The sequence below is a fragment of the Sturnira hondurensis genome, unplaced genomic scaffold, assembly GCF_014824575.4.
Source record: "Sturnira hondurensis isolate 20B ecotype Veracruz unplaced genomic scaffold, ASM1482457v3 Scaffold0022136, whole genome shotgun sequence".
Lineage (NCBI taxonomy): Eukaryota > Metazoa > Chordata > Mammalia > Chiroptera > Phyllostomidae > Sturnira > Sturnira hondurensis.
This window is the reverse complement of record NW_028094767.1, coordinates 4,474,389-4,499,711: the sequence shown is the minus strand read 5'-3', so window position 1 is coordinate 4,499,711 and position 25,323 is coordinate 4,474,389. Positions and strand designations below refer to the sequence as shown.

Sequence of the window (25,323 nt, the reverse complement as noted above, 5' to 3'; positions counted from 1 at the left end):
GTCCAAATGTGCAGCTCACAGAGCACGGGTGTTTGGAGCTCTAAACGGCATCGGACGCCTGGTCTCATTGGTCCACTAGCCTTTGCCTGTAGTAACAGGCAGACTTGGGTACAAAGAAGTTAACCCACTTCAAGAGAAGTCATAAATTAATACCACTGACTTGGAAGAATTAAAAAAAGGACTATGGTTCTGAACATGTATTCTGGTGTCATGTGTATGCATGTACGTGTGTGTGTAAAGGGGGAGCCCTGAGGGCATGTGTTAGCTTGTTCAACCCCTCCCCATCACTGTGTAAGAGGTGGCAGAGTCCACTGCAGGAGTGCCCGGTCTGTTTTCCTGAGTGAGTATCGATCCCAAAGCCCTCCAACCCAGTCTTCTCAGTACTGTGGGAGGAAATTCAAATTCCCCCATTTCTGTTTCTTAATTTCTCCCCATGAAAACCAACTACAGTAGTCCCCTCTTATCCACGGACTCATGTTCCATGGTTTCAGTTACCTGTAGTCAACCACAGACTGAAAATAGTAAAAGGAAAATTCCAGAACAAACGCTTCATGAGTTGTAAATTGCACACAGCTCTGAGTGGTGTGACATCCTCAGCCCCGCCTGGGACGTGAGTCACCCCCGCTCAGAGTGTTCACCCTGTGCACACACCCCCCCCCACCATTAGTCACGTGGCAGCTGCCTGGCTTACCTCAGATCCACTGTGGCTGTGTGCAAGTAAACTTATTTTACTTTAATGATGGACTCAAAGCCCAAGAGCAGTGAAGCTGCTGGTTCGGATATGTCAAGTAGAAGCTGCCAAGTGCTCCCTTTAAGGGAAAAGGTGAAAGTTTGGTGCCATCTGTGGTTTCAGGCACCCACTGGGGGTCTTGAGACGTGTCCCTCTTGGACAAGGGGGACTGCTGTACCCATCTCCCGTTCCGAGAGAGGACAGTGGGAGAAAGAGGGTTTTAAAATGCTCAGATAGTCTTAAAAGATGTTGTTTAATGATCCAGCTTCATCTCGAGATGTAATATTCACAGGGGGCATTGAAGAAATCATACCTGCCTTCCTAACCACATACACAGCGTTCTCTTAAAATAGATTTTGAGAAATACACACAATCCCACTTCTTCCCCAGGCAATGAGATATAACCATTCTTTTCACAGAAATACAATCTAATAAAATATTATTTGCTTTCTTACTCTTCAATCCTGTTCCTATTCCATTTAAGAACCTTATACCTTTGGGTTTCTTTCCCAGTATTTAATTAACATACTCCAAAAAGAATTTAAGGCAATTTAAAGAGATACGTAGATAAAAGAAAATTGAACAGAGGTAACTGATAATGAACAGCTTTCCTATACCAGCAAATATCATGGAAAATAGCATTACCAAAGCAAGAACAAATATGCAATGCCAGGCATAAACTTATTGAGTACAGTGCAGGAACCACATGAAGAGAATAGCAAACTTGACTAAGGATCGGCAATGGTGTGGACAGTGACAGAGACTGGCTATGGCAGAGACTGCCCCCTCATCATCTGCCCCCTCTTCCCTAATAGCTGGGCCCCAGTTTAGTTCAGGCGGTGACCAGAATTCCCCACCCCACCCCACAACAGAGACTGAGGTGACCCTCTTCCAATGCTAGGGGTAAATCCTGACATGTCAGTGGCTAGTTTAAGTGTTGGCAGTTCTGGTCTTTAGAGAAAGTGTGCTGGGCTGCTCCTGATAAAGGTGCCCTCACTCCTGAGGACCCCCAGAAGTCCTTTTACCCTACCACACAGCCATGTCTGGATATGACGGCTGGAACTGCAGCAGCCATTTCATAACCTGCAGGAGGGCAGTGGAGGACAAAGTTTTACATTCTGAATTTGACAGCATGAAGAGAAACAGAGAGAGAGAGAGAGAGAGGAAGAGAGAGAGAGGGAGAGGAAGACAGAGAGAGAGATTGACATTCCAGGCCTTTGATGACCCATTGACTTGCCAAGTCAGCCACCCTGAAACCTGTTTTACATCTGCACTTCCCGAGATGGGAATGTGGCTCCTCTTCCCAGTCTCAGAGGAGACTACATGTCCTGCATCCTAGGCAGCTAGGAGGGAGTCAGAGGGCTGCTTGGAGCTGTGGTGCACAGGTGGAAAATGTATCAGCCAGTTCCAAGTCTGGTCCTCAAAAGCAACCTGTACCACCCCCCAGCCCTCCTCCCTTACTACAGTGACCTTACGAACCATCATTACAGAGTGTAGTCCTTCCTTCCTTCCTTCCTTTACAAGGAAGCCCTGGGATGTCTGAGTCACCAGCTCTGTGCAGGAGAGTCACCAATTCCCAGTGAAATTTGCAGGGCCAATCAATATGCTTCTCAGCTGCCAGTGTTTGCCTGTTATGGTGGTCAATATTAATTATTCTACTAATAGAGTGAGATAATTATTTATGTCTTAAACATAAATATGTATGCTTATGTTTATGTAAACATATATAAATATGTATATGTTGGGGTTTTGTAACATGTAGCCAAAAGCTTCCTGTCTGTTACAGTTTCCATTTTCTTGGACCAGAAGTCTCAAAAATATATAGGGTTCCTCAGAGTCGTGCCCGAAGTGAAGCTCCCCGACAACAGCTCCCAGGGACATCGTTTTCTGAGCTGTAAGTTTGGTTCAGTGCTATAAAAGCCCTAACTGCCGAACCAGGGAAAAGTGTGGTATGGTTTTATGAAGGTAAACCCGAGGCATCTAACAAAGACCTGAGCCTGAAAGGAGGAGGGTCGGGAGGCGTAGTGACATCTTCCCGGGGGGATTAGTCCCGGGAGCTGGAGGCGCAGGGCACCTCTGTGCGAGATTCCCACGAGCTCGGGCTGAATCCGGAAGTGCAGAAGCATCCCATCATGGTAGGGTCTCTGACTAAATAGTTTATTTGAGCAGCAGGACTAGAATTTTAATTTTTTCACCAATTGATAAAGCACTAGAATGCTACGGTGGTCCATACAGCCCAGTATACATCATGGCAAATTGTAATTTTCCAAGTAAATAGGGGATTTATGAGAATTCCAACTTGAAGAAAAAAGTTTCACAGTTAGAAGCAGTGGATTAGATAGGCACACAGCGATAAAAATGCATCTGTAAAACACAGTACAGCATGAAAAAAAAAGAAAAAGTCTATTCCACAATGCCATTTATATACACTGAAATAGTGCACACAAAACAGTAAGCATTTCATAAGGGCGCATACCAATGAAATGATCCACAGCCTGCGTATCAGAACTGATGAAGATAAAAGGAAATAAACAGAAGGAAGGAAGGAAACCTGCACAGGATAACGTTGACAACAGGTTAGCACTCCTTCTGTCCCTGAAATACGACAGAAAGAACAACTCAGGTTCTCCTGGTGGAAAATATACTCAGATGTGTGACAAATTAATAAAAGAGGAGCCGAGGGGGAACTCTCTAAGATTATACAAGTAATGAAACACCCCGGGGAAACACTAAAAAGGACGATTTTGACGGAGCTTTTCCTAGCACTGCACGTGGACTCTTTGTTGCTTCAGTAAAAGGTTCTCTGGCAGTTATCACGACCAACCTTTACTCTGGTCAAAAGCAAAAATATAGGTGGGCCTTGAATTCACAAGTTCAGTTCGCAACAAAATGCAGAGGCTATTTATTCGGTACAGGATTCGCAGCAGGATTTATTTAAATAAGGCTTTTTCTTTTTTTTACAAACTATTAAATCCTTGACTTGGGAGTATCAGAAAAGCAAAACAGACAAAGAAACACGAACCAGCTCCCTGCTATCTGCAACAGACACACCACAGTGAACACGGAACAGAGACGGGATAAAGGCGAGAGCTGGGGAAAGACATACCACAGGAACAGTGAGCACATCAAAGCTATTGTGGCCGTGTTAATGCCAGACTAAGGAGCTTTCAAAGCACAGAGCTCACAGGAGACAATGAGGAACATTTTATTATAATAAAAGGGCCAATTCATCAAGAAAAATAACAAGTCTAAATGTGTATGCACCAAATAGCAAAGCTTTGAAATACGTGAGGCAAAAAAGATGGATAAGTCTAAAAGGGAAGGGCTGAGTCATAGTCAGAAGTTTTAACCTAATTTGCTTTATTTGACATATGTCGCATACTAAATATCAGTAAAATATAAGAATTTAAGCAGCATTCAACTAATCAAGACGCACAACGCTCTATGTCCAGCAGCTTCAGAATAAACGTTCTTTTTTAGGCACATCAGGAACATTCACCCAAAAAAACCACAGGCTGGAATGTAAAGCAAATCTCAATACATTGCCAGAGTGAAACTAAATTATATTTTCAGATCACAAAGAATTACACTAGAACTCAGAACCAAAGATAATTTTAAAAATCCCTAAGTATTCAGAAATCAAGCAACATACTTAGAATTATTCAGTAAAATTAAAGGAAAAGATATGCAAAATAAGTCAATGAAATCAGAAAATACTTTGAAGTGAACAATATGAAAACAGAGCATCCAAGTTTGCAGGATACAGCTGAACAGTGTGTAAAGTGACGTGTATAACGTTAACAGTATACTAGAAAAGAAGAAAGGTAGAAAATTTAAAGGTCTGGGTTTCCATTTTAGTAAACCAAAAAAGAGAAATTAAATAAAAAATAAAAAGGGAAGAAACTAAAAGAGCAAAATAGAACAAAATTATACGAATTAGAGACAGGCCACAGAGAAAAGCAAAGTGAAGAGCTGGCACTGTGAACCTGACTCCCGGCATTTAAATCCCAGTTCCACCACTAATTAGCTGCACACCCTGGGGCAAGTTAGGCAGGCACTCTGCGCCCGTTTCCACATGTGCCAATGGGTGTAGCGGTGTCACCGTGCCATCTCACAGGGTTGTTTCGAACACTGAGTGAGTTAAAACAGGTGAAGCACTTATTCATCTTGGCACACACGTGAGTGCTATATGTTTCAGCTGCCATCACAGTAATGTCACCACCGTCATCACAAGCTGCCCAGGGACAGAGATCCTCCTACCTTGGTGTTGACACTGGGACCTGTTACCAGGGAAACTCTTTTCTTGATGCTTAACAAACAAGAGACACTTTTCTAGGAGAAAACTGCACTAAGTTCTACAAACCCAGGCCTGGAATAGGGGCACCGTTCCTACTAAGCACGGTTCCTACTATGCTTCAGGACTTAGAAGTTGAATCCCAGACGCAGGCCTGAGCTCTGTCTGGAATATGAGTATGAACAAGAATCAAGCCATTTAAAAAGCACGCCTTGAAATCTCATATTAGAGACCACTGTTGTGGAACACAGTTCAGAAGACCCTGCATTCTTTTGTGTCTGTCCTTGTAAAATGCGCAATACTTTGTGTGCAGTATTGTAACTTCACATAAATGGCACTGTGGAATTGATTTTCTCCCATTTTCTATGCTGTACCACATTTTAAAGATCTACTTATGTCACTCTGTGTACCTGAAGTTCTCCTTAGTCCTGGATTTTTTAGTTCTGTTAGTAGCATATAAAGATATGTTTCAGATAGGGGACAGTGACCAAAACTAATTTATTAAAACCTAACAGGTAGCAACAAGCAAACAAACAAAAAACAAAACCAAAAGTAGAATAATTACAAATAAATTTGATGGTAGGAAACAAAATATTTGTACACTGAAAACTATAAAACATCACTGAAGTAAGGATAACACACATAAATGGCATGACATCCCATGTTCATGGATTAAAATACAATACTGCGAAGAAGCCAATACCCCCCAAAGCAACCTGCAAATTTATTGTGATATTTGCACATTAAAAATCCCAATGACATTTTCTCCCTATAAAAATCCCAATGATTTTTTTTCAGAAATAGAAAAATTCACCCTGAAGTTCGCATAGAATCTCAAGAAGCCCCAAATAACCCAAACAATCTTTAAAAAGAACAAAGTTGCCCACCTGCTGTGGTGCAGTGGATTGAGTGCCAGACTGCAGAGCAAAGAGTTGCTAGTCTGATTCCTAGTCGGGGCATATTCCTGGGTTGGGGTCCAGGTCCCTAGTGTGGGGCACACAGGGGCAACCACAGATTAAAGTTTTTCTCCCTCTCTTTCTCCTTGCCTTTTCCTCTCTCTAAAAAGAAATAAATAAAATCTTTTAAAAAAAGAACAAAGGTGAAGGAGAAAGAGTTCCTGATTTAAAAGTTACCACAAAGCAACAGTAATCAAAACAGTGTGGTACTGGCATACAGACATACAGACCAATAAAACAGACTACAGAGCCTGGAAATAAACCCTCATGTGGTCAAATGATTTTTGACAAGGGTGTCAACACCATTCAATGGAGAAAGGACAGTCTTTTCAAAAGATGGTGCTTGGAAAAAATAGATATCCACATTCAAAAGATGCTATAAAATACTATGTACACAAATTAACTCAAAATGGACCAACATTAATTAACTAAATGTAAAAGCTAAGCTTATGCCACTATTAGAAGAAAACATAGGGGAACACTTTATGATATTGAATTTGGCAACAATGTCTTGGCTATAACACCAAAAGCAACAAAAAGGAAAACAGACAAATTGGACTTAATCAAAAAGTAGAACTCTAGAACAAATGAGACCATCAACAGAATAAAAAGGTGACCCACAGAATGGGAGACCTTATTTACAAATCACAGTTTTGATACAGAATTAATATCCAGAATATATAAAGAACTCATACAACTCAACAAGAACGAAAACCAAATAAACCAATTCATTAATGAGCAGAGAATAGCAATGTGACAGGGTTGATATCCACACTTTATAAAGAATTCACATAACTCAACACCCAAAAGCAAACAATCCAATTAAAAATGGGCAGAGGACCTGAATAAACCCTTCTCTGAAGAGGGCATACAGATGGCCTGTAGACACATGAAAGATGCTGATGTTTTTCTGATGTTCCACTAACATCAGAAAAATGCAAATTGAAACCCACCTCAGATATCACTGCACACCTGTCAGAATGGCTGTCGTCAGTGAGTCAACAACAAGTGCTGGTGGGGACGTGGAGGGAAGGGAGCCCCAGGGCTCTGCCGGGGGACTGCAGACTGGGGCAGCCACTGCGGAACACCGCATGGAGGTTTCTCAAAAAATTAAAAATGAAACTGCTTTAGAACCCAGTGATCCCTCTTCTGGGTAAAAATCTGAAGAAAACCAAACACTAATTTGAAAGAATACATGCAGCCCTAGGTTCGTTGCCACGTTATTTACAATAGCCAAGATATGGACACGGCCCAAGTGTTCATCAATAGACAGATAGATAAAAAAAGCTGTGGTACATATATATAATGTAATAGTACTCAGCCATAAAAAAGAAGGAACTCTAACCATTTACAACAACATGGACAAATCTAGAGGGTTTTATGCTAATGAAATAAGTCAGTCAGAGAAAGACAAATACATATGATTGCACTTATATGTAGAATCTAAAGAGTAAGATAAATGAACAAACAAAACAGAAACAGACTCATAGATACAGAAAACAAGCTGCCAGAGGGAAGGGGATTGGAGAAACCGGGTTAAGAAGCACACGTTGGTAGATCTGAAATAGGCATGGGGATGTAAAGTGCAGCATAGGGCAATATAGTTAATACTGTTATAATAACTGTCTATGGTGCCAGGTGGGCACTGAAAATATTGGGGAGAACACTGTAAGGTATATGATTACCTAACTAGTATGCAGTATACCTGAAAATAACACACAATAATAAATGTCAACTGTAAATGAAAAATACAATAAAAAGATTATTAAACCCTAAAAAAATTGACAAAGGATATAAATAGACATGTCTCCAAAAACGATATACAAATAGTCAACAGGCACATGAAAAGACGGGTGACATCATTAGAGAAATGCAAATCAAAACCACAATGAGAGATCACTTCACACACATTAGGATGGTCATTATTTAAAAAACCCAGAAAATAAGTATGTGAAGCAATACAACCCTTGTGCTCTATTAGTGAGAATGTAAAATGGTGCAGCCACTGTGGAAAACAGACTGGCAGTTATTCAAGAACTTAAACAGAATTACCATACAATCCAGCAATTCTATTGGGTTGACCGAAAAGTTTGTTCAGTTTTTCTACATGATGGCTCTAGTAGTCCTTAGTTGTCTTTAACTTCATTCAAAACAATTTTGTTAGATTGTATTGCGACAGCTATTATATCAGCATGCACTGGAAAAAACCCATCAAAATTGGTGGATTTTGTGCAGCCATTTTTAACACTGAAGGTGGAAGAAGATACACACCATTTTCAGCATATTGTGCTTTATTATTTCAAGGAAGGTAAAAATGCAACTGAAATGAAGAAAACGTGAAGGATCTGTGCAGTGTATGGAGAAAGTGCTGTGACTAATCAAATGTGTCAAAAGTGGTTTGTGAAGTTTCTTGGTACTATCGACATTTTGGCTAAATAATTCTTTGCTGTGGGGCTGTCTTATGCACTGGAAGATGTTTGGCAGCACCCTGGCCTCTACCCACTAGAAGGCAATGGTGGGAGACAGATGACATACTCAAAAATATCCAGATCAATTAAGATACCAGTAAAAATGAAAAACGTGTCTTTTATTTTACAGAAAATACATAACTGACTTTTAGGCCAACCCAATATTTCTGTATACACACATAAAAAATTGAAAGCAGAAACTTGAATAGTCACCAGTATACACCAATGTTCTTAGCAGCATTCACAATAGTCAAAAGGAGGAAACACATAAGCATTTCTGGGGGGTTGAATGGATAAACAAAATATGGTCTATACATGTAACAGAATAGCATTCAGCCTTACAAAGGAATGAAATTTTGATACATTCCGTGATGTGTTTGAGTCTCAAAGACATTACGCTAAGTGAAATAAGTCAGATACAAAAGAATAAAAATTGTATGATTCTACCTATATGAAGTACCTGGAATAGTTCAGTTCATAGAGGCAGAAAGTAGATTCCAGGAACCAGGGACTGGAGACTGGGGCAAACAGGTAGCTAATTTTTAACAGGTACATTGTAGAGGCAATAATTGCTCAACAAGGTGAGTCTACTTAATGCACTGAACTGCACATTGAAAATGGTTAAAATAGTAAATAAAAAATAACAAAGATATTTTTTCTCCCCACTGCTTTTCACATGTAGATAAAAAAAAGAAATAACAAGAAACAGAGAATAGGCATTTACTCTCTTTAATAATTTTTTTAAAATCCCTACCCCAGGACATTCTTCATTAATTCTAGAGAGCAAAAAAGGGAGAGAGGGAGAGAGGGAGAGAAGGAAAGGGAAACATCGATGTGACAGAGAAACATTGATTGGTTGCCTCCTGTATGCGCCTGGACCAGGATCAAACCCGCAAACCAGGCATGTGCCGTGATCGGGAATTGAACCTGCAACCTTTCAGTGTATGGGATGACGCTCCAACCAACCAAACTGCTGGCCAGGGCGGAATTTACTTTGAAATGTCACTGGAGTTACAAGAGCCAACCAAATGAACACCTATATTTTAATCTAAATCAACTGACTTCCCGAGGAAAGCCTAGGTTTCTGTACACCCCCAAATCACTGCCCATAGAAACCCCAAGCACGGTCAACCCAGCTTCTTGACAGTTTTGTTCTCTAAATCCTTAAACAAAGCTAAAATTTACAAACCCTGTCTTTTCAGAGTGCACGGCAGGACTCAGAGGTAACAGGCAAACAGTTCCATATAATCGTGAAAGAAACATGAAAACAACGGATGGGAAGGGCATGGGCTCCGAACACGGGCTCTGAGGACCGTGCGGCAGAGCTTCTCTGCAAACAGGCTGCAGCTCCTTGCCGAGGAGAAGCCCGGGGATGGCTCTGGCGCTTTTGCCAGATGTAGCTGAGGAACTTTACAAAGTTACAGAAACATCCACAGACTGTCATTTCACCTTTAAAACCGCCACTGGCAATTTAATTTTGCAAGGCCCAGTTTATTCAGACTGACAACGCGCCCACACGTGGAACATATCTCATGTTTAAATTCCCATTCCCACCGGATGACAGAGCAGCGTCTTGGGGCCGCTGAGACGGTGGCAGGGTGGTTTTGTGACATCCTGCCTCCTGGAGCCACTCCACAGTGCCCGTGGCCACTGACTTAGCAGAGGAGCAGATGAAGGGTGGGGGAGCTGCCCTGTTCACCCGCTCTGCCTGTCTGTGTCACCTCATCTCCCACAATAACCGCACACAGTTCTATCAGGCCCTGTGAGGAGGCTGAATATCAGAGGTGTTGTACTGGGTTGGCCAAAATTCCATTACATATTTTCCATAAAATAAAAGACATATTTTTTATTTTCATCAATAACTTTATTGATATTTTGAGTATGTTGGCTATGTTCCACTACTGGCCTCTGGTGGGAAGAGGCCGGGGTGCTGCTAAACATCTTCCAGTGCATAAGACAGCCCCGCAGTAAAGATTTGGCTAAGATGTCAATAGCACCAAGAAACTTCACAAACCACTTTTGACATGTTTAATCAGTCACAACACCTTCTCCACACACTGCACAAATATTTTGTGTGTGCATGTGTGTGTGGGGGTGGTTTCAATTGTGTTTTTGTTTCACAAAGGATTTTTAAAAAGATTTTATTTATTTATATTTAGAGGAGAAGGGAAGGAGAGAGGGAGAGAAATATCAACGTGTGGTTGCCTCTCGTGCATTCCCTGCTTGGAACTGGCCTGCAACCCCAGGCATGTGCCCTGACTGGGAACTGAACCAGTGACCCTTTGGTTTGCAGGCCCACATTCAATCCACTAAGCTACACCAGCCAGGAATTTTTTTAAATACATGCTGATATGACAGCTGTCACAACACAGCCTAACAAAAATTCTTTTGAATGAAGTTAAAGACAACTAAGCACTACTAGAGACATTGTATGGAAAAAAACTAAACAAACTTTTTGGCCGACCCAATAGTTTCTACATTAGAGATGTGAAAATTAAACAGCAGTGTGCACCTCTAAATGCCTAGGGTGGGCTCCAGGACACAGGAAGCAATCAAAAACATTAGTTCCTCTGAGGCTGGGAGGCATGAGGGCTTTTGGCTCAGCCAAGCCTGGAGCCCACAGTTCTGGTTCCTAACTCAGCTCCTTCAACCAGAGCAGCAATTCCCAGACTGAGACAGCACGGTCGCCGCATGTACAGGAAGACTCCACGGAACAGGTGCGCACAGACGGCTTTACGGGAATCCATCCCCCAGCCCGCAGCAACCCCACACATGCTTCACTCCAGCTGACTCCATGAAAGAGGGGCAGGTTCTGCTTCCCCTCCCCCCAACCCCTGCCCTCACAGAAGGGCAACTTCTCATCCATCCTGAATGGTATTGAAAATACTGTCCATCATGGCCAAACCTCTTGTGCACCAAACAAAGGTAATTAGAAATATCCCTGTCTTTATTAAGAAACCTAATGTCTCTGTTGAATGGGTAATCAGTCCTTTCAGAAGACAGGAAGTTTCTAATTATTTACTTCCAACAAAATTGAAGGAAGGAAAACTAATGTCATCAATAGATCATTAAAACAGTTTCTGCAAAGAGATCAACATAGAATTTTTGGCTTAGAGCCTGAGAGTTGAAAAAACTGAAGAACATCAGAACAAGAAAATGTTTTCTTATTTACTTCTTTACATAAACAAGGTTGATCTAATGGAAAAATAATGTATGCTGAACTTTATTTCCTTGTAACAATAATATTCATCCATGAATATGGAATATCTATCAACAACAAAATGTCCATCCATGTCAGTAAGAGATCAATTTCCAATAAATGTAGCTTTCATGCTTAACAGTTAATTAACCAACTTTGTTAAATTTATGTTGTTTTGATTACTTTTTAACTGCTACTAATTAAAATGTTATCTCAGTCCTAAGAATTTTTAAGATAGAAGCTAAAGTCATGGGAATTTTTTAAAAATGTAAATTCCATGAACAGTCATTTTTTGTTACTGAAGATATACATAATAGGGGAAACAGTAAATGATCTTGAACCTCATTATGGTAGAATAAAATTCCAAAGGACAATAGAGATAGAAAAAAGAACAATATAAAATCCCCAAATTATTGAAAAGCATACTTATTAAATGAATGATAGTAAGTATAAAAGTGTTATACTATTTATAATATCCACTGAATATATTTTTAATTTACAAATATTGATATTTATAATACACTGGAAATCACATACTTTGCAACTATTTTAAAAGGTTTTCAAATTTTAGATATCAATTTAAAAAGGCCTTTAGGTCTGCAAGACAACACCCAACACACTGAGCCACACCACTTAGGGCACTAAAGATTTTCAGGAGTTAAGTAAACAGAAAGGGTTGAGCACCAGGGCACCAGACCCTGGTGTGACCGCCATTCCTGCCAGAGGCTGACTGGGAGAGCACAGGGAGGGCAGGCAAAGACAGAACAATTACAGGCACGGAGGCAACCAGGGGACCCCGCAGGCAGATAGGCAGATAGATAGATAGACATAGACACACACACACACACACACACACACACACATAAACCAACTATCACATCTTCCTCATTGTGGCAAGAATTAAGCCTTAAAATATTTTTGTTTATGAACATTTAAGCAATGTTTGCAAAATGAGAAACAAACGGAGGGTGGGCTTCCCAGTAATTGCCCATCAGATGAAGACCAGCTCAGTGGCCCAGGTGAGGCTGGAGGGGCCTGGGCACAAGGTACGGCTGTCACATCGCATCTTCTCTGCCTCCTCCAAGAGGGGCTGGTAGAGGAACACGACTAACCTTCCCAACCTTAGCAAATTACCTTAAGTTATCGCTTCTAATAATGTGCTTTGAAAATGTACTCATTTCATCCCTATTACGTTGCCCTCACCTTGACTGCACACCATCTCTTTGATTCATTCACTCCTGCCAGAAATAACCTATCCTGTGATACGTCCTGGGTCCACGCAGGTCGCTGGCACTGAAACAGTGACAGAGTTACACCCAGGAGCTGCAGGCAGTTTGGTGCCGTGCTTTGAACTACATGTAAGCTAACTTGCTAGCTTTCGCACATTCGTTAATCAGCCTCAGACCCCTCAACCCACAGGAGAACACCCTTCTACCCTCTCTCAACCTGAAATGTCTTTTAGCTGTTTTTCTCCCCCTCTCAATCTCACTTCCTCCCAGGACTCTTTGCTGACAAGCCCTACTTAACTTTTCTTCCTTTCATCACTGTAGTGACCACTGGTGTAATTGAAATGCCCAATGTACACAGTTCCACTCGGGTACAGACTAAGTTGTGAAAGTCAAGCACCTCTCCTTCCTCCTCCCCACCAGGCCTCCAGAAACACGGTCCAGGTCTCAGGAACAAAGTGTTTTAAGACATCTACCCAGCTGAGGCAGTGTAGCTTTCTGGTATACCCCGCAGCTGGGGAAGTTGTCCACAGAGGAGAAAACATGGAAGAAAGAATACTTACAACTTGCCTATGGTTCAGCACATACAGCAACCACAGGCGGCAGACAACCTTTGCCACGGTCATGCAACCAACAAGTGGTCAGGCTGCTTTGAGTATGGGGCTGTTTAACTCCCCAGCGCCCACCTGAGCTTCCCGCCAGCCTCCAGCCTTTCACATGTGTGAAGCGGTTGGACACACGGCTGGCTCACAACTACCTTGACACACCATAATGAGCACTGACAGGGATGCCATAAATATTCACGGCCCTTTCCTCCTCCTCTTTCCTTTTAGCATGGAAGCTTTCTGAGACAGAGTAGGAGCCACATTTATCTTGACGTTACTATTTCAAGGCCTTGATATAATCCTAGGCATGCAACACAGACTTCAAACATGTTCTCTGACTGACAATCTGCACAGAGCTCCTTTCTAGAACAGCAGCCTTCTGTAATAGAATCCCCCAGCTCCTAAGCATCCTTCCTTCATTCATTCAACAAATAAGCATTCGCCGCATGGTGGGTACTGCTCTGGACACCAGAGGCACAGCAGCAAATAAGAGAGAACTCCTACCCTTGTGGAGCTTATATTCTCACCAGAGAAAATGAACTGAAATACAGGTACTACATTATATAATGTAATGTTAGGTGCTACACTGAATCCACGACAGTCTGTGCTACCACTTTCTTAATACAACCAGAGGTACAGATACATATCTGTAGTTTTTCTATTAATTTACCAAGTTCTATTTTAAAAGTTAAAGGTCAGATATCTGCCTGTGGGCGACCTGAAAACCAGACGGAAAGAATGGAGGCATGCGGCTCATACTGCTCGGCACACACTTCTCAAATCCACAGACTGGCATAAGGACAGGGCAGTGCCCGGGAAGAAGACTCTAATGGGCGTGATTCGAATGCCACTTCCAAATACAAAGAAACTGAGGAGCCTGTACAGAACAGGTTTTGGGGAGAAACTCCCCTCCTAAAGCTAACGGGACACCTTTCAGTTCTCCCCTCCACCTGGGGAGCTCCCTCCACCTGGCGGACCCCAGGCCGATCAGGAGCGTGGCCCCTGCCCGAGCAGCTCTGTTGCTTGTGGCCTGGCCTACACTGATTGTCACCAGGCAGCCAGAGCTCTCTGGGCCCAGGGCTTGCTGCTCTTAAAGGAAAAGTCAGGGGGTCAAGGAGCATGTGGTGCCCAGCAGCAGTGCCAAGATGGCCACCTGTCGGTAGTCAGCGTCTTCATTGGGAGGACAGTTTCCGAGATGGGTCCCTTCCCACCCCTGCACTATGCCGAGCTGGTTTGTATTCTCATCCCTGCCTGCCCTGGGCCCATCCCATGAGGCCTAGTGACTCTACAACGCTTCTGAGAATAGGAGGGGTCAGCACTCATACAGGCTCCGTGGCAAGCACTAGACTCTTGGGCCTTTTTCTCTGTGCGTCCAACTGTGCTCTTTCTCTGTCTCCCTACACACTGAATAAACCTCCCCTAGACCACATGGGCCCAAGTAATCATCCCCCACCCCTCCTCCATCACCACACACAAAACCAACCTGCACCTCTACCAGGTGCCTCTGCTTCACACCCCCAGGCACCTGCAGATCTCTCAGCGGGCACTGAGAGTGCTTGACTAAGACCAGGTGCTCCACCTGGGAGGGCTGGGGGGCGCTTGTGTTCCCAGCTGTATTACCTACTGCAGAAATTACCCACAGTGCCTGGCACACAGTGCCCAATTAACATGTCAAGTGGAGGAGAAGGCACACTGATTAATTATATTTAAATATCTTCTGAATGTGCTAACATTTAAGCTCAGGTAGGTAGAAGGAATCTTTCAGAGTGATACACTATTACTGCTAATATGCAATTTTCTTAGATAACTGAAATCTCAGTTAATGGAGAATGTTTAACATTTAGCACACTTGGCTTTCATTAGGGAGATGAAGATATAATTTATGAATAGCTGGTTGAAGGAACAAGAGCTTCAGATTCTGCATGTACCATATATAATGCTTATTTTATTTTATTTATCACACATACTGTTTAAAGTTCTCTTTTCACTAGTGGGGGAGATTGATGGGGGGGAGAACTACTGAGTCTGGGGTTATTTGGGAGAAAAGACCAAATAAACCTGCCTTGTGGTAGAGAACGCAGCCATCTCCCAGCTTTTCCTAGCATGCAAAAAGACCTGACCAACGATTTTTATTCATCTTGATTTTAATCCAGAGAAATCACTAATCCCAGAAGAAATAAGACAAATTAACAAATTTGAAATAAGAAAATAAGAAAATTAAATAAGAAAATTAACAAACCTACCAACCAGTGAGCAGTCCCGTGAGCCTGGCAGTGTAGGCCCGCTGTAGCCCGCTGTAGCCAGCACAGCCAGTGCACCCAGTGCACCCCGCGAGAGCTCACAGGGCCCTACCCCTTCGTGCTCTGGGGGGAGCCACCTCCGCCTCCGCCTCTGTGGGAGGAGCAACCACCAGGTGTCTGTCTGCCCGCTGGAGCTTCAGCTCAAATTGGTTCCCTGCTCCTCCCCTCCGTCCCCATGCTGAGCTTCAAGAGTTCAGTATTCTCTCATTCAATCCTGCCTGCCCTGACAGGATACATGCCCAGGAGACACCGCTGCTGATGTACACATATCAGCTGGAAAAAAAATAACTTTAATGTCTTATCTTCTTGCACAAATGATCAGTTCTTACTTGTTCACAAGAATATCTGATTTAAAAAAACAGAAGACTACAGATTTGTACTAATTTGGTAGTTTTCAACTGACTTGAAAAAACAATCCAAAAGTCAAATGATCTGTCAGTGAGAGAGTGAGAGAAGAGGTAACATTTTCTTAAGACCAAATGATACTAGGACAAAAAGGTCACAAGGGGAACTTAGAAGCTGGTACAGCCCAGAAGACAGGGCCGAGCTTCAGCACCAAAGAAGAGAGCGACAACTTCAGAAGACCCTGCTAACCAAACGCTGTTCTGACCACCCACGTTGGTGGGTTGCCCATGCGTGGGCATGCGTGTGAGATGGGACGAGCTGCAGCATGGTCACGAGCGCAGGCTCTGGGACGAGGGCCCTGAGGCTCGAAGTCCTGTCTCCGAATGAAATCCTGTCTGTGTGACCTTTTCCAGTTACCCCCTGGCCCTTCTGCTCCAAGTATAGAAAGGGTTACTGATTGCACTGACCATGTTAGATTCAGGCTGCGCTTTGAAAAATCCCTGCACGCACTGAAGAACTGTGTTCATGACCGAGTATCAGTGTTAGGACGGAGGAAATACGGGCACAGAACTAGGGCCTACATCAGGGGCTGTTGTGAGGGTGAACTACGCTAATACAGGCAAAATCCTACTGGTGGTTCCTGGCCCATTGTAAGTGCTCAACGATGTCAAGTGTGTTTTGCTTGTATCCATGGCAAAGGGTATTTTTAACATGTATTTAAAGTTGTACACAAAAATTACCAGGTATGAACAATGGGTTATATTTTATTAGTTTATTTCTGTGAGTTGGAAATCTATTCTAAATCTACCTGCTTATATACTTACCTATCTATCTATGGAGTAGGGTGACACTTTTATGTATGTTTTAGGGAGAGAATTTAGAACTATGCCAAACTTCAATGCCATGCTTCAACAGTACTGTAAATCAAATATACAATAACAAGTTAACTTACACAGACTGAGCAAATATTCCATCGGAGTCCAAAAGATTTGAATAGACATAATCTGAACATCACTGAATTCTATTAAAAAAGCACTACTTGAATACCACCTGGAATTGTTAATAAATAAGACCATTCACTTTGGTTCTCCTATTTCGCTTTTGTAGCAGGCCTTAAAAGCAATTACTATCCCATGACTGTTGACACAAGAGAAGAATTACCAGCTGGTAATTTAGAAGCAAGTGGAGTAGTCAGAAGGAAATTCAGTCACTCCCATAGTTTCCAAGAAGCAGCAGACAACAGCCTAAATGTTTAAAAGACACACATTCATTGCACCAAACAATAATCCAGACGCGTCTTCATATCTATTCACGAGAAAGAATAATCAGTAAAAAGCAGGAGGACTTCCAATTGTCTTTTCCAAATGATGGAAAAGACAATTGGAAGAGGCAGGAGAGAATGTCTTCTATACTTGAATTATTATTTCTGGTCCATTAAATTATCAAAATCCAAATGAAAACTGCTGGTCTCCAAAGAGCCCTGTCAAAAGCTAGCCATAACTCAAGTACTATACACAGGGAGACTAAAGAAAATCAGAAGATTTAACATTGATAGCCTGAGAAAACTGGCGATAGTTTTATGAACATATTTTTACAAAACTCTCACATTTCATGAGACTTATGGCATGACTATTAATATGCTTCTAGACAGGGAGAAATGAAACACAAGGGACACATTTCAGGTAAAATAATCTTTTCAGGCTGCACCTGAGGGAATCTGCTAGGTTTCTCCACTTTGAAAAGATAATTACCCTACACCAAGCAACTGTCTCAAGGATAAAAAGAAGGGTAGATCTTTTGTCTTCTTTCAGGAAACACACAGAATTTACTTTGGGGGGCTTCCATTGTGAATTTAACTATTCTTTGGATTATAGCTGCAATAAGCTGCATATAAAGGGAGAGCTTATGAATACTTCAGAAAAGGAGTAAGACAGAATGAAGCCTCAACTCCTCCACCTGCCTGGCATGTAAATATTGGGTTGGCCAAAAAGTTCATTTAATTTTTTTTCTGCAAAATAAAGTACACATTTTTATGTTCACCAATAACTTTATGGATTTGGATATTTTCAGTATGTTGGCTATCTCCCACCTGGTGTACCATCGATTGTTCTCGGTTACTGTCCCAGTCTGATGGCTATCAGCTTCAGCTGGTCTACCCGACTGTGGCGCATCATCCAGTGAGAAATCTCCAGCACAAAACTTCGCAAAGCACTTTTGACATGTTCGACCAGTCACAGCACCTTCTCCATACACTGAGCGAATCTATCCATTGCATTTCAGCTGCGTTTTTACCTTTCTTGAAATAATAAGCATACTATGCCCAAAATATCACTTATTTTCTTCCATCTCCAATATTAAAATGGCTACATAAAAATTCACCGAGTTTGATAAGTTTTTTTTTAAATACACACTGATACGGCAGCTGTCACAATACAATCTAAAAATTGTTTCAAGTGAAGTTAAAGACAACTAAGTGCTATGAAAGCCATCACACAGAAAAACCAAATACACATTTCGGTCAACCCAACAGCTTAACCCCCACCCAACAAAAAATCCTAACAAAGGGCCTCTTTAGTTCACTGCTGTCAGAACATCTCCAAGGTGCAGCCCCACTGAGTCCTTTCCTGATCTCCTTAAATGTCTCAGAGTTGACCTGTCATCTAGTCTCACCTCATTACATTTAAATGTTTAAAAGTTTTTATTCTTACTTGGACAGTGCTATTTTTTAACTTTTCAATGCGATTAATTTGCAAAGGTGAAAGCAACTTCACCTGAAAAGCATCAGCTTTAAACTCAGGAGAGCCTGGAAGGTTTTCCAGTAAAGCACAAAAATCTGATCAAAAGCATTATTGAAAATCTGACTGGCTGGAGTCACATCTCTCTGTAGCTGATGCTTTTATTAAAGCAGTCTCAATCCTTTGCAAATAAGCTTTTTCCGAGAGCTGGACTGCCGGGGTGCACAGGCAGGCGGGATTACCTGTGACCCAGAGTGCCCAGCCCCATTAAGGCCACAGCGAGTGCAGCAGTTGTTGAGACACTGGAAACCTGAAAAAAGCCCCAGCCACTGCTTTCTCCAAAGACCAGCCCCATTTCTGTGGTTGCAACTCACACTGAGCTTCATTTGCAAATGGATTTGGCTGTCAACGTAGGAATCGTTCAACCCAAATATTTCTTTCCTAGTGGCTCAGCTCAGTTGAAAGTGTTGGCTGAAAATCAGTTAGCTGTATGGGAGACGCAAGCACCTTGCCAGTTACCACAGAGGAATAATTGAACATGGACTGCCTGTTGCGCCTTTAATTTAATTTGGAGACCTTTCATCTTTTACTTTCCTTCATTTGCAACCAATGTTTAGTGAGCTAATTTTGTACCTGGTTCATTTTCCTCCTATGTTATCTGCGTTTACATCAACCATGGAAATTAGAAGCACTGTGAATAAAAGATGAAGCCTGACACGGGGCATTCTTTCCTTAAGGGCTGTAAATCACTTAAAAACTGATTTGTGTGTGTGCCCACACACAGGGCTGAGATACAGCCCTTGGCCCTACAGCATCCCTGATCAGTGTCTCCCCTTCCCCCATGGAGCGTCAGTGTGTAGATGTTTTACCTGGTCCTACCTTTTCTCCAAGAGGGCAGTGTCTACACTGTAATCCACATGGAATCATTAATTCTAGAAATGGGTTAGGGGAGGCCATCCCAGTAATGCATAAAACTAAGGATGCACAAATCCCCTGAATCTGACATTTTGGAGGGTTCAGTACTGCTTGCCCTGAGAGGAAAGAAGGTGTTGTAAAAAGGAAAACCGAAAGTGCTGACATACAGGCATCCAGATGCCTACTCTGTCCAAACACATCGTGCAGGAGGGAGGGAGGATGCTGGTGGACAAAGGGACTGATCATAATATTACAGTCTGTGAGGGGCCTCTAGGAGCTGTAGAATTTAAACTCTAAGTGTATCATGCATATTGTGCTTTAAAAAATTGCTTCTGTTGTGTATTTTGTATACTTGGTACCTCGATACAAAAAAAGTTGCACATGCTCTTAATTTCATTCTTATTATTTCACTACATCCAACTGTACACAATTTTAGCACCTTGAAAATTTTGCTTTCTCCCTTTATAGTTTCCTCTGGCCACTACTATTTTTTCTCCCCACCCTCTCCTCTCTTATATCTCCTCTCCCCCCAGCTCCCACACCCCCATGAACCAATGGGAAAGAAAAGAAAAACCTACTGGATTCTTCTCTTGCTGTTTAACATCCACCACCAACAAGCCTTCCTTTCAGCTTGGGAAGCATCAAAGGAAGACTGTTCTGAATCATTTTACTGCCTGTAGTGCCAACTCTTCCTTCCCCTTCATCTAACATCTCACAGAAGGGGCTAGCAGCTGGGGAGAAACCGAAAATCATTCTCTCTTCACAGCTCAGCCCCCTAAAAGGTTAATTAGTAATGATGTGCATTACTTTCCATACACAAGACTGTATTTTCCCAGCTAAGGCAGCTTCCAAGTTGTAGGAGAAAAGTGGGTTTAAATTATGGTGAACTGACATGAAATGGTCTGCGCTTCAGAATACAAACCACATCTTTTGGGAGAGAGAGTACACAAGCAGAAAATTAAAAGCCCAACTTAAAAACATCAGACGATAGTTCTAATCTTGGTTATAATGATGTCTATACCATACATTTATATCTTCTGAAGAAACATGAACAGAAAGCCCTACATCCTGAAAGGATAGAGAAGAAAAGATGGAGAGCAATTACTGGTCCTTTTATTCATGAAGAAGAGGATGAATAGAAATGAAGGCAGCAATTGCCTTTAAGAAATTGATTTTTTAAAGCCATATAGGCAGAACAATTAAACTGGAAATGTACAGAGTACCTTTGTCCTGAGGTTAAGAAAGCCAAACAGATGTTAAGATGAAGGTGTGGGGGCATATGTAATTACTAGACACACAACTTATCCAGTTTACCTGGAGAGGGGAGAGGGGACCATGGAGCCTCAGAGGAAGGAGTATCAAGTAATGTTTGGTAGAGGAAGGCCAAGGCCCCACGGGACGTCAGAGAACCCAAGATTTTCTTTTCAGTTGTATTTGTCATGAAGAAAATGGAAAAAACCATGTAACTCAGTCTCATTTGCAGAACACACACACAGACCGCAACATACCAGTCTCAAAAAAATAACACCTGTTCTAACCCGGTGCCGGCTGGTTGTGTGCACGTGTGGCCTTCCAAAGGAAAATAAGGTCATTTCAACAGCTAGGCTGGACTGCACACAGGACCTGGCGGCGAGCACCCAGATGCAATGGCACCACGCAAGAGTGGACTGGCTAACTCACCGAAGAGACAGACCTTGGAGAAAGGTGGAGAAAAGGAACTGGACAGCGCAGCTGGTAGCTCCGACTGTGAAAATAACGTAACCATAAAGCAGAACAGTCTCAAGTCATTTGCCAAAGGGTTTCCTTGAAAAAGACGTAGTCTGCAGAGTGGGAAAAGGCCTTTTGTGGGGTGGGAGAAGAAAGGTCCTCTTTTCTAGGAGGACCCCTTATAAGGCACCGTTTTCACTAATAATCATTTCCATGCCAGTAGACTGTGCCAGAGAAATTTGTCTCTGGGCTGATTTTTAATAACCATCTCCACCTTCCTCTCCGTATGGTTCTAGAATCCCAGTCACACCTGTGTGTGCTGAAGGGCCTCGGGAGTAACCAAGCAGACCCTGACCTCCCTCTCCAACTGGGCTTCACCCTCAGGCCATCCTGTTCCGGGAAATCATTCCCGCGCCCCACACCTGTGCTACCCTCTCCGCCCAATGTTGGGGCCAGGCAGAGAGCAAAGCCCCTGGCCAGACTTCCTTTCTTGAGTCCCCAGTGGTCCTTATCCCTCACCCCCAAACCCCACCCAGTTGGCCAGGGAAGTACGCCAGGGATGACAAAGGCTGAGGGTGCCTTCGAGGAGCGCTCCGCCTGGAGTCCCAAAAGAGTGCACTGAGAAGTGATAACCTACAGCCGCAGGCCGGCCGACCACCGAGGCCCCCTCCCGCCCTTGCCCCCAAGCTGGGGAGGGCCGGCCACTACCTCCTGGAAGAGCTCCAGGCTGTAGGTGTTGTCGTCGTCGGCGAAGAAGAGCACGCCCGGCTGCGCGTGCTGGTGCTGGTGTCTCTGGCGCAGCCAGGCGAGGCCGGCGTTGCGCTGCTCGGTTGCGCGCGGCAGTCCTGGCCGCTTGTAGCGCCTCGGCGTGGGCACGTGCAGGTGCGTGCTGGGCAGGCCGGCCCGCGCCAGGAAGCGGCTCACCAGCTCGCTGCGCGCCGCCGCGTCCTCCACCAGGATCCAGTGCAGCTGCGCCACCTGGCGGAACGTATTGGCCAGGCGGGTCAGCTCGGCTTTCTGCACCGGGCGGCTGTAGGTGGGAGTGATGGCATAGATGGTGGGCAGAGGCGGCTCCGGCTGCGGCTGTGGCTGCGGCCGCGACTCGTTGCGCTTCTCCGAGCCGCGCCCCGGGCTGCCCCTGCGGAGCGGGAGTCGTGCACTCCCGCGGCCCAAGGCGTAGGGGGAGAAGTAGGGGCGCGGGGTGAGCGGGGGCGCGGGCCTGCGGGTGTCCACGTCGAGCATGATGATGACGATTAAGATCCAGGGCAGGAGGATGAAGAAGCGGCTGAACAGCACGGACTTCATGGTGCGCTCTTCCCCGGCCTCTCGGACGCCCCTAACAGGGGCCAGACGGTGGACCCCAGCGCGCAGTTTGGACGGCGGCGGCGCCCGCACTCAGGGAGCTGCGGCCCGAGCGCTCTCCATAAGGTCGGGCGGCGCTGTGGGGTCCGGAAGCTGCGATTTCAGCGCCTGGGCGTGGGGGATAGGCGCAGGTGCCAAGAAGCTAGGGCTACGGGGAGTGCAGGGCAGGTGCTGCCCCGCACTCCGGCTGAGTCGGCGGGAAGCAGGACTTGGTCCAGCTGCGCGCTGCTACCCCAGAGTTGTGTCAAGCGCCCAGAAGACGTCGATCCCTACTGCGCTCTCTCCGAACAGTGGGAACGGGGGGCTGGCCCCCGCCCCGGCCGCCTCGCCGCTTCCGTCCCGCGCGCTGCGTGCAAAGGGACTCCAACCTTGGGCTCTCCGGGACACCTTCGAGGGCTGGAGGCAGGCGCTTAGGGCTTCCCGGGTCACATCACAGCCGGGGCGGCGAGGACCCGAAGGGGACGCCTGAGATGCAGGACCCCAGCTCCGTTCCCGCGCTGCAGCAGAAGCCTGCACTCCTGTCCCTCGCTCTGCTTTTCTCAGAACCTCTCCGGGCTCTGGCAGCAAGATCCCAAACCAAGGAAAGAAAGAAAAAGCGAGGGGGCGGGGGCGCTGCGGACTCCGGCGTCCTCCCAGTCCTCCCGTGGGAAGACAGCAGCGCTGCTACTGGCGGAGAGGGGCTACGAGAGGCAAGTGGGGAGGGGGCCCGGTTCTCCGCCGGGTCTGACGCTGACGGCCCCGCGAGCTAGCTCTGGAGGCGGCTGCTGCACCGCCGAAGGAGACAAGGGAGGCGGGTCCCCTAGGGGCACACGACCTCCGGGAGGGGATGGATGCTCTTCTGCTCGTTTCCGTGCGCACCCAGATTTCTGAAATACTGCGAGGTTTTTGGAGATCAGCCAGAAAAAGCCACTCACGTGCAGAAAACTGGGGAGACCTAGAGGCGGGAGAGGGCAGTAGATTCTTTGGCTCCCAGCTGCGGGGTTGGTGTGGTGGGGGTGTGCCGAACAGCGGCAACAAAAAGCGCTTTCACTGAAAGGCAGAGATTCCTGGAAGGCCTGGCAGACGGAGGGGGGCCGACAAAGGTGTTTGACGTGTGAGATAGCCCTCTTCAGAAAGAATCAATCTGAACGGTTGCTGCCTGACTGCAGTTAGATCAGTGGGGGAAATTCCTGAAACTCCACTTGAGTATGTTTGGCTTCTGTTTCTTCGGTAATTTGGAGTCACAGTTACTCGGAGTTCGCTACTATGGGAATTATTCTGTTTGACGCTCCCAAAAGATCCTTTCACGGAGGCCTGGGAAGTGGAATCACCTCCATTTTGTGGATGAAGGAGCTGAGGCTCAGAGTTTAAGGTGATTTCTCCGAAGTCAATGTTAAGTAGCCAAGTGAGAATGCACCCTGGTTCCCCGGGTGCAGCCAGTGGCCTCCCCTGTGCGAGGCCTGGAGAAATCCCGTCGGACCCAGCCGACCCGGGGGAGCTGGCCCTCCTGCGTGTAAGCATTGACATGTAGAACTGTGACAGCGTCTGGAAGACGACTGGTAAACACTTGGTGCTTAGTTTGGACTTTTTTCTGTCTGGCGGACCTACTAGCTGAGTCCCTGGCTGCCTGTCATGTGCCAGGAAGACAGACAGAAGAGGGGCCATGTTCCATAGTCATGTCCCGGGGAGATGCTTCCAAAGCTGCAAGAAAGCCTTTTTCCCCCCAGCCTCCCCAGCCTATGATAATTTCTGAGTCCATATTCCCTCAGTTGTCTGTCCTCTGTCTTGCTCACAGATAATTTCCTCCGGTTGGGCTTTTTGAGTGAGGGCAGATGTCCTTCCGGCCTTCCTGACCTCCTGGACCTCTCAGCCCTACCCGTGCTGCGCACTCCTCTCTTGGGGCGCTGGCGCGTCTGTGAGTTTCCCTTCCTTTCCTCTCAGAGTGAAATGTACTGATTTAACAGCGCCGCTCCCCCGGGATCCCCGCAGGGACTGGTCTTCTGTCCCCACCTCCCCGGGTCACCCACAGCTTATACTTAAACTCTGCAGATTAGTACCTCCTAAACACAGAAAACGAGGAATCCGTTAGACGGCTTCATGTGTTCTGTGCTAGCCCAGTGGGCCTGTGAACACAGGGTGGGGCAACAGTAGGTTTCCATTTGTGAATTGGCAGAACCCAGAGTTTATTCTTGCATTGCTATTTATTAATCATTGTATTATTTTCCATACCAACAACTGTAAACCTACTTTTGCCACACCCTGTATAACACAGCCTCGGAATAAACGTGTCCCGGTTAGGCCTGTGGTTGGCCCTCAGGAAACAATGTCCTCCTTCTTGGGGAAGGAGGAAGGGAAGGGAATTTAGTAAAGGCTTGTCTTGAATATTAGAAATCAGCACCCCACAAAGATTACTGAAGTCTCTCTGCATGCTGTCAGAATGTGAATGTGGTGGAAGAGAAATGCCTGTGCGTTAGCTGGAGTACAGCTCCAGTGGTTACTGAG

At 44.8% G+C, this 25,323-nt stretch overlaps 1 protein-coding gene across 1 annotated transcript in view; it reads right to left on the bottom strand.

Moving 5' to 3' along the window:
- B3GAT2 (beta-1,3-glucuronyltransferase 2) overlaps positions 1–23,568 on the bottom strand; it is a 66,162-nt gene extending 42,594 nt beyond the window's left edge. Inside the window, exon 1 of the mRNA XM_037034364.1 lies at positions 22,189–23,568. Within this exon, the coding sequence (XP_036890259.1) occupies positions 22,189–22,785 (597 nt within the window). The 5' untranslated portion in view covers positions 22,786–23,568. The remainder of the gene's footprint in view (positions 1–22,188) is intronic.
- Positions 23,569–25,323: the final 1,755 nt, after the last annotated feature.